Consider the following 16,421-nt stretch of genomic DNA (forward strand, 5'->3'; position numbering starts at 1 on the left):
AGATATTCACTTAAGCATCTCTGTGGGTGGGGTCTCCTGCCCAACAGCGGGGGACAGATGTGTATCCTGAGCACTTCTGTGTGGATCCTTCCTCATCCGCGAAGCAGTTTTGGACATCTGATCTTGTGGGCTGACTCTTCTAACAGTGCTTGAATTTACCCCTTTATGTTAATTATTTTCTGGAAAGACCTGCATTCCGGTGCCTTTCCTAACCACTGGCGTATCTAGCATCTAGAAATGAACCGCCATTGTAGATCAGTGAGTTCCAGGACATGGCCTCAGGGTGCTCTACCCTAAGCAAGAGCTCTGCTCCTTCTAAGTCCCGGGCTCATGTCACAAGGTGCAGGTCCTAAAGGTCTGGTCCCCAGCAGGAAGACCATGTCAGGGCAGGACAGGAAAAGGAAACAGGATAACCAGAAGGAGTCAGGGAAGTAGGGCTCATGGAGTCATGATATTGTGCCCCAGAGGCTGCCAACCCAGACGGTTCTTCAGCTTGTTAAGCAAGAGGGCTCTGGGGCAGCATTGGCTCCTCACCTCCCCACTGGTGTCAGAATAATTGCCCACTTCATGCCATAGGATCTGCAAAGAGGAATGGGGTGGTAGCAATTCCGAGCTTTCTTGGTTTGATCCTCATGTTTTGATTGTCTCATTCTGTTAGGAAATTCTGTAGGTCTCCTTCAGCCCTACCTCAATCTTCTCTGTCAAATTCTTGCCACAGCTGCTGATCTCTTGCTCTCATTAGGGTAAATATCACTGGCCAATGCATCTTGGCTTTTGATTCTGTCTAGAGCTAGCTTCTATCAGAACCATAGCAGTAATTACCACTAGCAATGGGCAGCACTGAGCATAATCAGCTGAAAGAAATGGCTTAATCCAAGGATCTTACCTTGAAGAACCAGGCCTTCCTCCTTGATGGTGTAGACAAATGAGGTGAAGGGAGCCAGAGGGGACTTGGCAATAAGAATCTGCACATAAAGCACATTTTTCTAGGATTAGTCAAAGGATCAGGGATGGGCCTCTATTCAGTCCCCTTCCCACTTTGAGACAAAGTGGTAACATAGGACTATAAGTCACAAGGCTTATTTAAAAAAAAAAAATTTTATAACCCAATGTTTAAATGAGTGCTACCCTTTCAAAGTGGTCACCTTAAAAGGCTATACACTTATCCCAACTATTCTACCATCAAATGCCATATTCCTGAATCAATTCTTCTGGAAATAAGTCTCATTATTTTATAACATCCCCTTCCCACTTTGAGACAAAGTGGTAACATAGGATTATAAGTAACAAGCCTTATTAAAAAAGAATTTTTATAACCCAATATTTAAATGAGTGTTATCCTTTCAAAGTGGTCACCTTAAAAGGCTGTACATTTATTCCAACTATTCTGCCATCAAAAGCCATATTCTTGAATCAATTCTTCTAGAAATAAGCCTCATTATTTTATAACACATGCTTAAATAGCTACCTTTCTGCCTAAAAATAAACCTAGCTTGATTCTTTAATTTTATTTATAAACTTAGCCGTTTTACTAAAAAAATTCAAAGGTACCTTTAAAAGATTTACTATCACTGCAAATATTCAAAATAACTTGTGAAAGGCAAAGCAATTGAAGGTTTCTTTGTTGGCTCTGGTCCTTCACCAAATCCTTTACTACGTGACTACATTTTCTCTTACTTAAGGTGTACAGCATTTCCCATGGCCCTTGATTGTGGGTTTGGGCATACGACTTGCCAGGTGGCATGACACAGGTTGTGCCAGTTCCCAGCCGAGGCCTCAAAAACCTCAAGTATTTCTAGTTGTTCTCTTAACATTTGTGCCATCGTCAGAGAAAAGTATGTCCATGCTAGTCTGTTATCTCAGAAGGAGGGCAATAGATACCTGAAGCAGAGCTGGCCAGGAAGGCTTAGGCTAAAGAGTTGACCCCCAGGAGACCTACAGATACACAAATTAAATATCGCTGCATGCCTTTGAGATTTTGGTGGTGGAGTCATGAAGCATTAGTACAGCAAGAGTTAACTGATATACCAGCCAAAATATCAAAACATGTTTTCAGCAATGGCATTTTCCTAAGACAACACTTATTTTAAAGGAGATGGTTATCTGGTCATTTAAAAGATCAGTATCGTTAAGCTATTATCACATCTCATATGGTTTACAGAACCTCTAATAATTGGTGGATTATTTTATTACAGTATTTCTACTGAAGGAAGATTAACATCAGTTTCCTGTTTTACAAATTAAAAAAAACATTATCAGAAACAGGGACAGTTTGAACCTTGAACTGTATAGGTAATCAGGGAGGCAAGAGAGAAAGAAGAAACTATTTCAAATAATCAAAAGGCTTATATACAATACCTTGGCCTATCTCAATTCAACAAATATTTGCTGTCAAGTATGAGAAGTGGTGGAAAAATGTGATGGAAAGATCACAGGTTTTAGTCATGGGCTTGGAATCTAGCTCTTCCACTCATCGCCTAGGAGCTTATGGCAGAGCCTACAATTTTCCTCTAGTAGCCATTCCCCCTCTTCCCTTTACTAAATAACTCCCCAAGTTTCCACATTTCTCTGCTTCTTTTGCAAGTAGGTGTGGCTATGTGACCAAGCCTTTACTAGCAGAATGTGAGTACAAATGACAGGTAGAACCTCTGGATTATGTTTTCATAAGAAAACTGCGTGCTCTTCACTTTCCCTTTCACCCTTCCCAAGGCAGGAACCAGATCCAAGCAAATGGGTGTGGACAACACTGTGGGGATGACAAGGCAGGATGAGAGAGGGAAGCTGGGTGGCTTCAGAGAGCATCAGTGTCTCCCACTCGGGGTCACCAGTCCTCTCAGGGCAGAGCAACTTGTCTCAACCACTGTAGTTTTATCTTTGTTACTACAGTGCAGCCTGAACTCTAACCAAAACTGTGACTCTGGACAACCTAAATTTGTTAAGTCTCAGTTTCCTCACATGTAAAATGTTGATAAAAACACCTTCCCAAGTGGGATTATTATGAGGATTAAATTAAGTATGCAAAATACCTGTCACTGTGTCAAACACAAAATAAATTCATAATAAATAATAGGAACATTTCCAACTAACCCATCACACATGGTTCCCTTAACCCTCACTCACCAAACAACAATATATCAGTTGGCTTCTACCAGAAGAAAGTCTCCAGTTGAATCGCAGTAATTTTTACAAATGTTCTAAAGTTATCTAGATAAACTAGTTAATCATTCTCAGAACCAATGAGAAGAAAGTAAAGGTAGGCATTTACACTTTCATGTCAAAAATATCTCATTTGAAGATTAAGGTGGATCCCTTTCTGCCTGAGATAGTTTGGAGATGGTTCAAAGTGAATTTATTTTATTTTTTATTTTTTATTTTTTTGAGACGGAGTCTAGCTCTGTTGCCTATGCTGGAGTGCAGTGGCACAATCTCGGCTCACTGCAAGCTCTGCCTCCCGGGTTCATACCATTCTCCTGCCTCAGCCTCCCGAGTAGCTGGGACTACAGGCGCCCACCACCACACCCAGCTGATTTTTTTGTATTTTTTAGTAGAGACGGGGTTTCACCGTGTTAGCCAGGATGGTCTCGATCTCCTGACCTCGTGATCCACCCGCCTCGGCCTCCCAAAGTGCTGGGATTACAGGCGTGAGCCATCGCGCCCAGCCCGGTTCAATGTGAATTTTAAGGATACCCCTTAGAAGGGGAATGGCATGGGAGAAGAAAAGATGGTGGTTCTCGATTTTAATGTGGGTTTGCATCACCTGTGGGTCCTGTTGACCTACACATTCTGATTCTGTACGTTTTGAGTGGAGCCTGAGAGAGTCTACATTTCTAACAGGCTCCCAAGAGATGCTGATGCTGTGGTTCACAGACCACATTTTGAGTAGCCAGGTTCTAGGCAATTAGCCTGATTGAAAAGTCTAAGATGGAGAAGCAAGAGATGGGAGATGTGGGGCCAGTTAGGAGGCGACGCCAATAATTCAGTGATGAGATGATAAGGGCCTAAACTATAGCTGTGTCAGAAAGAGTGGGAAAAAAGGAAATGGATAAGATAAATGTAAATCCTTTAGATCTAAACAGCAGTAAAAATAAACTAAACATATAAAAAATCTCAGATCTTTGTTGTCTGTATGTAGCAACTAGACATGAAACCAAAAGGGTGTAAATAGCAATAAATAAAGAATCATGCTATGTTTTAAAAAATAATACCATTTTTATATTATGCACTGCAGAAGCTGAGACCCACAAAAAAAGAATGTAATATTCCAGTGCGACACAAGAATGGCATCTAAGCCTAAGCCTTCCAACTCTGTGGTGCTAACTCCACCTTCTAATAGCCAGTCTATGAACAAGCCCTGAACCCCAGCCAAAAGGATCTCACACCTGGAGGGACTTCCCTGCCGGAAATCAAAGAGTTTGGACAGGTCACTGATTAACACACTGTCCTTCTGGAGCAGGATTTAAAATGAGTCATCAAAAGGATGATCTGTGTGCAGTTAGAAAAAGGAAGTGATAAGTTATGTCAGATGAATTCCATTTCCTTTCTTTGGAAAAGAACTTCCAGATTGATAGATCAGAGGGCTACCACCAACACAAAATATCTGATTTCAGCAAAAAATGTGACAAACTCTCTTGATAGCCTTCTGGATAAAGTGAAGATAAGTTGAGCTGGGTGCTAATACCATTAAGTGGACTTGAGTGACCAAAAGGTCAGTAGTAACCTGGTGAGGGGCAGCAACCTCTAGTAGATTGTACTGCATTCTAGCTTGGTCTTACTGATTTGAATGATATTGCTGATGTATTCAAACACACCCATACAACAAATCTGAAATCCAGCAGGGAATAGAACTTACAGAAACTGCTCCTCTAATAGAGCTTACATTCTAAAGAAATATAAGAAGTACAAAATAAATAAATAAAAATGTTATGTTCGATGAGTATCCATGCAATGGATGAAAAGAGCAGATAAAGAATATAGGAAGTATATTGGATTGGAGGTGGGGGCATCAATTTTGGATAGAGTATCATGAGATCTCACTGAAGAAGTGATATTTGGACTTGTGAATCATGTAACTAAACCCACTGATGAGATGCTGAACTGATGGGAAGGTAACAGAAGATTTAGAGAAATATTAAGAGAAAGAGTTCATATATTAGATTAGATAATCATGATATCAAAACAAATCTCAATTTGGTTAGAATGTTGGAACAAATCCTACACATTGATTGGAATGCAATTTTATTGAACTAAATGAAAGGCCTTGTCCTTGAGAACAGAGCACCAATGATTCATTATGGAACAGGCAAAATGAAATTCAGCATCCAGAAAATGGAATGTTGGTTAACTATAGTTCAATATTAGTCAGCTGTGAGATGTAATTCTCAAAAATCTAGCATGTTCTCAGGTTACATCAATGGAGATATAGTATGTAGAACAAGGGAGGTGATAGTCCTGCTCTCCTCCTCACCCAGCAAACCATGCCTGATGCAATGTGTTTGGATTGGGGCCCAAATTCCGAAAGAAAAAATGACAAACAAGAAGGTGGTTGGAGGTCCAAAGCAATCCATGACCACAAACACGTCAATGCAAACATCATGGTAAGAGGACTGGAGTGAAGATGCATATTGCTTTTACTATGAGTTTTCTAACCTGAAGATTCTGTAATATTATATGCTAGTATTATATACTAGTATATACTACGAGATGCATATTGCTTTTGAGTTTTCTAACCTGAAGATTCTGTTGTATTATATACTAGTGAGGGGAAGTGTAAATTAGCTTTCTAGCCCAATATATTTCAGGAAAAAAAGTGATGCTTGCCATGTATCTTTGTAGATACATACAGATTCCTCCCTATTTTTGATCCAAATTAATGCCCCATGACCCTTCTGCCATTCAAACTATAAACTATCCTCTTCTAAAGCAGACAACCCCCAGCAGATAATTTAGGTTGTGCTGGTTCAGATGTTCAGCCATTCTATAAATCTGGGGAGTTCTAATCATTGTCTGACTTAGGCAGTTTTCAAGTATCATTCTATCTTCTTCAATACATGATACCCTGCAGGGAGGCCTAGCTACTTAGTAAAACAACAGGGCCCTACTGAAAAATTCTGATCACACTCAAACCTGTGTGCAATGTGTGAAGGCTGGCTTTGGAAGTCTGAGGGTTCACAGAAATATATAACTGAGCAAGAATGAGTGTAGACATATGTGGCTCAGAAAGCCTGGGGCTCCATGTGGTAGGTATGTGGTATGTGGGCGGTTAATCCCATCTCCCACAAATAGCCAAATTGTTTCTTCTTGAATATTTCCTTCATATCAGACCAGCTCAGCTTTAACTGCACTGGAACAAATACACTTTCTCCTCTCTTTACCTATCCTTGCAAGGTAAGGGATCCCCCATATTTTAAAATTCTCTGGAGGGGTCGGGCCTGTAATCTCAGCACTTTGGGAGGTTGAGGCAGGAGGACTGCTTGAGGTTAGGAGTTTGAGACCAGCCTGGGCAACATAGTGAGACTCTGTTTTGATTAATTGATCCAACTATCCACCAATTCTTTGGCGGAACATTTAAGGTATATCAAATATGTACTAGGTGCTGGATCCCCAATCCCACTACCATCTGGAAACAATTTTGGTTATGTGTACCATCCACCCACCCATCCATGCACTTTTTCAATCCACAAATATTTACCGGGCTCTTTTCTTTGTGCTCGGCACTGTTCTAGGTGCAGGGGATAGAGCAGGGAACAAGACAGAGAGGTCCCTGATCTTATGGAACTGACATTCTGGTGGCAGAAGACAGACAATACAGGGAAGCCGTTGGGCTTTTTCCACTGTGACATTCTACTATGTGCTCCTCACTCTAGGGCATTCAATCCATCCAGCAACAAACATTTATTGAGTACCACACTCTGGGCCAGGTGGATTCAATTTACACTCTGTAAATCTGCACTTATTAAAATACTGCTACCTGTTTCTCCCTCAGTTTATTTTTTAGAGGCAAGCTCTGAATTCTCAGTGGAACTCAGCAGATCTGGGCATGTTCTGTAATCTCACTCTCTTCCCTTCTCCAGAGCCCAATGTGGTGCTTTTCAGCTGAGGGCTCCGAGAATGACGGGCAGGCATCTTCCTCACTGTTCTTCACTTCATCCCTATGCTGGTGTGTGGAGGTTTCAATCCAATGACAAGTGGAAACACAGAGGCCTGTGTACTCTAAATAAAGCGTGGAAGGAAAATTGGCCACTGGGGCCCATGGGCTTCTCCCCGAAAACTCTCTCCTCTTTCTTTTATGTCCCTCCCCACAGGTTTCTATTTTGCTCTCAGTAACTAAGCTGTCAACTAATTATCTCTACCCCTAAAGTGAGGGCTGGTAAATCTTCCCGCATTAGCCTTCTTAGGTGTGTCTGCATTGTAATATAAGACTCTCAAAAAGGAGAAACGGTCTGTAATGATAGAAAGTGCAATAGGACTGGAGTGGGTAGGGGAGGCTTCCAGGGTTCCTACAGTAATAATGCTGATGAGAACAACAACAACCAACAGACATTAATCTTCACAATAATCCTCGAAGGTAGGTCCTTATAAGTCCTGAAGCTGGGTTCCAACCCAGGCTACCTGGTTCTGTACTGCCTGGTCTGTACTTTTGACCACCACAATGGCAGCTCCCAATCTGCCACATACAACTCAATCCACTTTTCTGGGATAATACATCAAATGAGGCAGGATACATAACAGCAAATAAGGGCTTTTTTTTTTTTTTTTCCCTGCATGGATATTGCATGATTCAAGACAAAGAAGGGGGCTGGACAGGGTATCCGTGCGGGCTGCCTCAGCTGTTCGCAAGCTTTCACACTGGCAATCTTCCTTCTGCCCTTCATCCCTGAAAGTCCAAATACAAATGTCATGTCTTCCACAAGCTTCAGCCGATTTCTCCAGCCTAAAGTGTTCTCTCTCTAATCCCTTCACACTTCATCTGTACTCTTTAATTATTAGTTTTCTTTACTGTTTTATGGTTAATGTTACCTCAATTTGACATAATCTATTTGACCATTCTTCTTGTTGCTGCTGCTTCTGGTCCCACAAACCTCTAGTGTGGTGCTATACACGTAAAAGAAGCTTCATTATGAAATACAAGAATGAATGAGTGAATAAATGCACAAACTGATGACCCACAGAAGCTCAACTGATCCATACCCATTTTTAGGACTTATCTGGTTCCCTCTTCCTAAAGTTAGGGGACTCAGAAAATGCCATAGAAAACAGCAAGCTTCCCAGTCAATCACTGCCAAGATTCTCGGCTTGGCCAGGCCCAGAGTCAAGTCTTTGGTTTCAGCTTGCTATAGCATCACATGTTTTTCCTGGCCTGATCCCACTTCCAAGAGGCTCAGAAAGTGGAAAAGGAGCCACAGAACAGAAAGTGCTGGGCATAGTAACCCGAGGCCTTCTCCAGGATGGCGACACCTTCTAGGGATAGTATCTGGGTCCTGCTTTTTAAAGTACAGGTGTGGTCCTCATCTGAGACAGCCCAGTCCAGCCCTTCTCCATGGGTGGCTAGGAAGGCCAGTGTGGGGCAGGCAGCAGAGAGACATCAGGAACCTTGGGCACAGGCTGTCCTGGAAGCTGCTTTATTTTTTTATTTTTTGAGATGGAGTCTTGCTCTTGTTGCCCAGGTTGGAGTGCAGTGGCGCGATCTTGGCTCACTGCAACCTCCGCTCCCAGGTTCAGGTGATTCTCCTGCAGCCTCCCGAGTAGTTGGGATTACAGGTGCCTGCCACCACACCCAGCTAATTTTTTGTATTTTTAGTTGAGACCGGATTTCACCATGTTGGCCAGGCTGATCTCGAACTCCTGACCTCAGGTGATCCGCCCGCTTCAGCCTCCCAAAATGCTGGGATTACAGGCGTGAGCCACCGCGCCTGGCCTAGAGGCTGCTTTTATAGAGTTCTGGTCCTGGCAGTTTACATGAGTTCCTGTAATACAGCCCCAACCTTAGGAAAAAGTGAGTTTTGCCTTTGTGGCCCAGGAAAGCAGACGTGAATAGGCAGCCATGAGGCTGAGGGTAAGCTGGCACTGATTCTTCTACTTTCTCTTCTCTAATTCCTGTGCCAGGAAGGCTTCCTGTACACCAGTCATGAATTCTTCCTCTTTTCTATTTCCTTCCCCTTCCCATCCCAACCCCAAATCTCACATTAGTTGGGGGGTGAAAGGAAGAGTAGAATGAGCTGGCAGAGGAAAAGTATAAGCAGAAGAGTTTCTTCCTGTAAGGGCAGGTGGTGGGACTGGCTTTCTTTCTATCCCTACTATCTGCTAGAAGATGTGGGGCCCAGAGACTGTAATACGTTCAGCAAAGAGAAGTACAGCAAGAAGCAATTAAAGTAGATAGCTCCCAAATATGACTTTGCATCCATCCACGATTTCCTGTCCTGCTAGTTTTTTAATCCTGTCTCAGTCTCCCTCATGACCAGCAAGATTATGTGGTCGTTGATAAATTCAGTGGGGATTTCCTTGTTGAATGTGTCTGATGCTTTCATCTCTATGCAAGGGTCCTGTGGAGAAATTAGGGAGGAAGTCCACTGACTGAAATGTCCTTCTACAGGGACCCTATTATCTCACTTCAACTGGAGTCTTAGGCTAATAAAACCCATTGGTAAGTTAAACAAACCTTTCCTCTAGCTATGCCAAGTGTCTGCGACAGAAATCCTTCATGCCAGGGTTTTCCTCCTTGTCCAAGACTTAGAAAAAAGTTGTTTTCTCAGCTGCTTTGAAGCTCAGGAAGAGAGCCAGGGAGGCAAACAAACCCGTTAGTCTTGCATCAGATAATTCAACAGGCTTTTGATAACCCCAAAGTCTTCTGTCCCTTCCCAGGTTGAGCTGAACTCTCCAAGTCAAAGGACAGAAGGGCCGGAAATGCTCCAGACAGGAAGATCTGTGGCTGGAATGAGGCCATAGGATCAGGGGAGCTTGAAGTGTACCCAGTGATCCTCACAGGAATTCCCCATTGTGTTGCGAGAGCTGGAGGGAAAGGTGGCAGAGGTCCAACTCCCAGTCTGTATTTGGATCTTAGACTGATTAGAATCTGCTTCATCACTTGGAAAATCACTCTGCATGGAACACTGAAGCCTCAACACCAGCAGCTTTGCAGGATTATGCAGGGAGAGCAGAGAATGAGTTTAGCGGCATCTAAACTGCCTTCTCAAAATAGAAGAGCAAGATCTGTAGAAGTAATATAGTGCTGGAAAATGGCAGGATGGAAAAATGAACTGTATTTGAGCAGGCAAGAATTTATTAATTTGTCTACATGTAGCCTACTTCCCAACTTTTTCTACAGAAATTAGGGGACATAAAGTAAGCTGATCTGAATCCCTAAAAAATATAATATAAATAATAACATACAATACAATAATATAATCTATAAATAATATAATTCTAGACTCTGGGAAGGGTCTCTTAGGAAGCTTGACCCTGAGGTTATAAGATCCTATTTCCTCACAGAATATCATTATGCTCTTGTATAACACCTCTCTGGTGATCGTTTTCAAAATGTTTACCAATAATATAACACATCAGGTTCCCAAAGTATAAGAAAGTATTGCCTAGAAAACAGCCAGGGCTCCTTAAAGAAAACATTAATTTTTTGTGATCCATAGGATATTAACTTAGTAAATTATGGAATAGTAAATAGTTCAGGGTCAGAATGACATTTTGAGTTTACTGTTTTTTCCCCAACATTTTATTATGAAACTTTTCAAACATACAACAAAAGTGAAAGAATTTTATAATGAATACCCATAAACATATCAACTGGTTCTACCATTAACATTTTATTACTTGAACCCAGGAATTTGAGGTTGTAATGAGCTATGATTAGCTCTCCAGCCTGGGTTACAGACCAAGGCCCTGTCTCAAAAAACAGAAACAAAAACCAAAATAATTTTATTACACTTGTTTTTTATCACATATCTATTTATCTGTCAACCCATCTTATTTTTTGTTCTGGTTGTTATTACATTTCAAACTAAATTGCAAACATCAGTACACTTTTCTCTAACTGCTTTAGCACGCATATAATTAACTATAAGCTTAATATTTATTAATACAATTTAAAAACCATGTTGGTTTTTTTTCCAGTGAACTTTACATGTGGTTTGAAAGTGTTAGTAATTCTTCTTGAATTATACCACAATCAGAAAAAATTTATCGACTACAAATATATGGTAGTATGCAAATTTATACAGTCAAAAATATGGGCCACCAATTCTTTCTACATTAATATCAGCTTTATTTAGGTATAATATACATGTAATAAAATTATTTTTTAACATAAGCATTTAAACTGTATATTTCCCTATAACCACTGCTTTATGCCACATAAGATTTGATATGTTGCATTTTTGTTTTCATTTGCATTCATTTCTAATTCCTCTTGTGATTTATTCTTTGACCTATTGCTTATTTAGGGGTGTGTCTGTGTGTGTCTGTGTTTTTAAATTCACACACAATTGAGAATTTCCAGATTTTCCTTTTGTTACTGATTATTGATTTCACCCCAGGGCTGGGCGTGTTGGCTCACACGTATAATCCCAGCACTTTGGGAGGCCGAGGTGGGCAGATCACTTGAGGGTAGGAGTTCAAGACCAGCCTGGCCAACATGGCAAAACCCTGTCTCTACTAAACATACAAAAATTAGTTGGGTGTGGTGGTGCATGCTTGTAATCCCAGCTACTCAGGTGGCTGAAGCACAAGAATCGCTTGACTCTGGAAGGCAGAGGTTGCAGTGAACCAAGATCGTGCTACTGCACTCCAGTCTGGGTTACAGAGTGAGACTCTGTCTCAAAAAAAAAAATAATAAAATAAAAAAAAAATTCATTCCATTGTGATTGGAAAAGTTTGTATGATTTCAATCTTTTAAATTTACTGAGACTCAATTTGTAGTCTAATTTATACTTGAGAGGAACATGTATCTGCTGTTGTTTAGAGTGTTCTATAGATGCCTTTGAGGTCTACTTGGCATAGAGTGTTGAGTCTTCTATTTCTTTGTTGAACTTCTGTCTAGTTGTTCCATCCATTATTGAAAGTGGGGTATTGAACCCTCCAGCTATTATCATTGAATTTCTATTTCTCCCTTCAATTCTATTAGTTTTTGCTTCATGTATTTTGGGGCTCAGGTGTTAGGTACACATACATTTCTAGTTATGTCTTCCTGATGGAGCAATCCTTTTATAATTATAAAATCTCTCATTTTTGGTTTCCAGTAATGATTTTTGTCTTACAGTCCATTCTGTCTGATAGTAGCATAGCCATTTCAGCTTTCTTTACTGTTTGCATGACATATATTTTTCCATCTTTTTACTTTCAATCTATTTGTGTCTGACTCAAAGTGTGTCTCCTGTAGACAGCATATACTTGGATCATTTTAAAAAACTTTATTCTGCCAATCTCTGCCTTTTGGTTGGAGCATTTAATCAACTCACATGTAATGTAATTATTGATAAAGTAGGATATATGCCTGTCATTTCACTATTTGTTTTCTGTGTGTATCTCCTTTTTGTTCCTCTGTTTTGCCATTACTGTATTCTGCCATTGCTGCATTCTTTGTGTTAGGTATTTTTCTAGTATACAATTTTAACTCTCTTGTTGTTTCTTCCACTATGCATTTTTGAGTTATTTTCTTAGAGGCTGCCTTGAGGATTGTCATTAATATTTTAACTTAAAACTAGTTCAGATTGATACCACCTTAATTTCAATTGTTTGCAAAAAATGTGCATCAATATAGCTCTATTCTCTTCCCCTCCCTTGTACTATTGTCATACAAATTACATCTTTATACATTATAAGCCCATCTACACAGCTTTAAAATTCTTGCTTTTTGCAGTTATCTTTCAAATCAGATGGCAGAGGAAAAGAATTACAAACAAAAATACATTCTATTGTCTTTCACATTTACCTATATATTTATCTTTACCAACACACTTTCTCTCTCTCTCTCTCTCTCTCTCTCTCTTTCATTTCTTGAGACAGAGTTTTGCTCTGTCATCCAGGCTGGAGTGCAGTGGCGTGATCTTGGCTCACTGCAACCTTTGCCTCCAAGGTTCATGCCATTCTCCTGCCTCAATCTACCGAGTAGCTGGGACTACAGGCGCCTGCCACCATGCCCAGCTAATTTTTTTTTTTTTTTTGTATGTTTAGTAGAGACAGGGTTTCATCATGTTAGCCAGGATGGTCTCAATATCCTGACCTCATGATCCACCCATCTTGGCCTCCCAAAGTGCTGGGATTACAGGCGTGAGCCACCACGCCCGGCCACACACTTTATTTTTTCATATGGATTAGAGTTAATCTCTAGTGTCCTTTCATTTCAGCCTGACAAATTCTTTTTAGTATTTTCTGTATGGCAGGTGTTTCTCTTAGATTTTTTTTTTTCTGGGAATGTCTTAATTTCTCCTTCATTTTTGAAGGATAGTATTGCTGGACATAGAATTCTGGATTGACAATCTTTTTCTTTCAACAGTTTGAATATGTTATTCAGTTACCTTCTGGCTTCTGTGGTTTCTGATGAGAAGTCAGTCAGTTAATTTTATTGAAGGTCCCTTATATATGAAACCACTTAGTAGTCCACTAATGACATGACAGATTTCCTTAAATGCTGTGAATCAGTAAATCAGCCTCTGTGTGTGTGTGTGTGTGTGTGTGTGTGTGTGTGTGTTGGGGCATGCATTAAATACTCCATCAAGCCATATAACTCTGTTTCATTCTTCACTTCCTTCTTGCACATAGCCTCAAGGTCAGCTGGAAGTGAGAGCTTCAGGTTTTCTCAGCTCTTACAAAGCCCTGGGTACCTACATGGCCCTCTAGATTCCTTGGTGTATGTAGAAGCTTTATAAAACCCCGTGTAGCCATCTCATTCCCCCAGATTTTCCTTTTACATTTTTTGGTCAGCCTCTTGTTGACCCTACCTGGTAATGGAGCCTTGGGCAGCCATGATGGTAAGCAATTACCTCTGACTGTTTTTGACAAACGCTCTGTGGGTAGTGCTGTTCACACAGAGCAAGTTCTGAGTCTAGGTCAAATAAAGACAAGCCCTGAGAATGGAGCTTTTTAGCATGCTGTTGGACAGGTCAAATAACAGCAATTCTCTGGGATGGGGTTTTTGAGGTACTCCAAACCTGTTCTATCCTCTCCAATGGCTGCTACCATGCTGGTTTTCAAAGATGCCACAAATAAAGATTGTTGGTGTTCAAGGTTACTGTAGCACTGATGAAAGGAGAATAGAATTAGGGCAAGTTAAAATTCCACAAGTCTTGTTGTTCTTCCTGAGAGTCACTTGTTTTTTTTCTCAAATAAACACTCCTCAGACTGTTGTGAGCCTTTATTTAATTTCCAGAATTCTGAAGAAGTTTATTTTAACAGTTTTTGTCAATGTTCTTGTTACTTTTATGGAGGTGTAGAGTTTGGGAGTGCCTTATTCCACTGTGCTGAAAATTGAGTCTCCTAAGCCAAAATGTAAACATCCTGATTCAGTATCTGTCTTGGTTATCTCCCCCTATTCAATTTTGACTCCTCCTTTCTCTGTTTTAAAAGTTTTCACAGCACTAGACAACTGATTTTTTAAATCAACTTAATGCTTACACATAATTGAAAACAGCAAATGATGCCACTTTTGTATTATCTTTCAGCTCTTTAACTGAATCTGCCACCTATTATATTATTAATTTCCAGGTACTCTTCCTTGTCTTCTGACCAATTCTAATTCAGTGCTTCCTATTCTTGTTCTTATGTCATCTTTAACTCTCTGAGGAAATGAATTATACTTTAAGTTTTCTTCTGAATCTCACATTATCTCTATTTTCTTTTCTCCTTGATATGAGAGTCATTTTCCAAAGTCTGGTGATCCTTGGTTTTCAATCATATTTAAAAATAAAATATTTTTATACTAAAAATAAAATTAAAAGCACCGTGTATACATACAGCATTTGTAAATGGTGGGATCCACTGTAGAGCCAATAAATGGAAATACCTTCTCAGAAGTGGATTGATATTTACGAAAATGAGTCTTTCACTCTCTTGTTTGGTTGCTACATTCTAGAAGCAGGGCAGAGAAAGGGGCTGTAGACTTACCATCTGGCAGGCATAATCCCCTGTTTTAACAAAATGCCCATTTTTGTCCCATGCTTTGTCTGGAGTCCCAAGTCTGTCTCCAAAGATAAAATTTGGCTTTTATCCTGGGTTGGAGACTTGTCACTTAGCTTTCCGGGGTGAAAAAGGGGGTTCAGCTACTTCTTATAGTTCACATACAATTTTAAAGCAATCTGCTGTTTTTGTCTTTTCTGTCTTCTACGATATCTGGTTCTTCTAAGTCCTGAAGAAATCTCTCAAGTGTTCTACTGCTACACTACTTTGAAGGCACAAAAGTGTCTCTGTTCTTTCTTGCCAATCTTGTATCACTTCCTGTGATACAATCTTGTTCTATTATTTGCTGAAGCCTGTTGATATCTCAAAAAAATTCACACTTTCTTAGTCTTTTTGGATTAACTTAATTAGTTTATCACATGGAAATAATTTCAAATGAATCACGAGAAAGAATATACATATGTGATCAAACCTCCACATTAAAGTGGAGGCACTCTTTGTGAACTTTAGTTTTTCTATCTCCAATTAGGTTGTGATTTAGTAGCATCATCTTACTATCAGTTTGAGGGTTACGCACATGCACACACATGTGGACACACACACCCCCATGTACATATGTATCAAATAGCTCTCCTCTTAAGGCTGCTCAATATAATTTTTTAGCTGTTATCAAATCATGGTTATAAGGGGCTAAAAAAGGTGGCTTGGGGTCAAGTACAATCATCATTATTACAAAATATAACACACCTTAGATTTGGTCAAACATGGCTTCAAATCTTGGCTATATGATTTTGGGTACTCTAACCTCTTCAAGGCTTACTTTCCTCATCTCTAAAATGAACACAATAGCACTCATCTCACAGGCTTATTGTAAGGATTAAAGAGATGAAAGAAATTAGTGAAAAATGTGGCATATCACAGGAACCTGAGAAATATTAGTTTCTTTCCACTATGATGAGAGAATCTTATGGGGATAAGAAATGCAGAAAAGTTAGTAACTTGCCCCATTTTAAAGGCTAAAGATTAGTTCAATGGTCTGCCTTTCCTTGCTGTCCGTGTGAGAGTGCCTATGTGCATAAGGCTAATGTACAACTTCACACACAGGCTACAGAACTGCACATATTTCTAACCATTTCTAAAATTGTTAATGTTACCATTTGTTAACATTACCATTGGGGACTCTGAAGGAAGTGAGAATTGACTTTATCGTTAGTAAGTTCATCGCCATCAAATACTACATTTAAATTTTATTTTTTATTGTTTTTTTTTTTAAAATCAAAAGTTAACATAAGTATCACCAA

The 16,421-nt window shown here is 40.0% G+C and overlaps 1 protein-coding gene across 14 annotated transcripts in view; it reads right to left on the bottom strand.

Moving 5' to 3' along the window:
- Nucleotides 1-16,421, bottom strand: part of RAD51B (RAD51 paralog B) — a 662,595-nt gene that overhangs the window by 36,730 nt on the left and 609,444 nt on the right. For 6 of the 14 annotated variants that reach the window (XM_017961267.3, XM_017961264.3, XM_009211807.4 and 3 more), the window contains one exon: nt 887-965. The exons of the other annotated variants lie outside the window; for them this stretch is intronic. In XM_017961267.3, the coding sequence (XP_017816756.1) occupies nt 887-965 (79 nt within the window). The remainder of the gene's footprint in view (nt 1-886; nt 966-16,421) is intronic. 14 annotated transcript variants of the gene reach the window in all.

This window comes from Papio anubis, chromosome 7, assembly GCF_008728515.1.
Source record: "Papio anubis isolate 15944 chromosome 7, Panubis1.0, whole genome shotgun sequence".
Taxonomy (NCBI): Eukaryota; Metazoa; Chordata; class Mammalia; order Primates; family Cercopithecidae; genus Papio; species Papio anubis.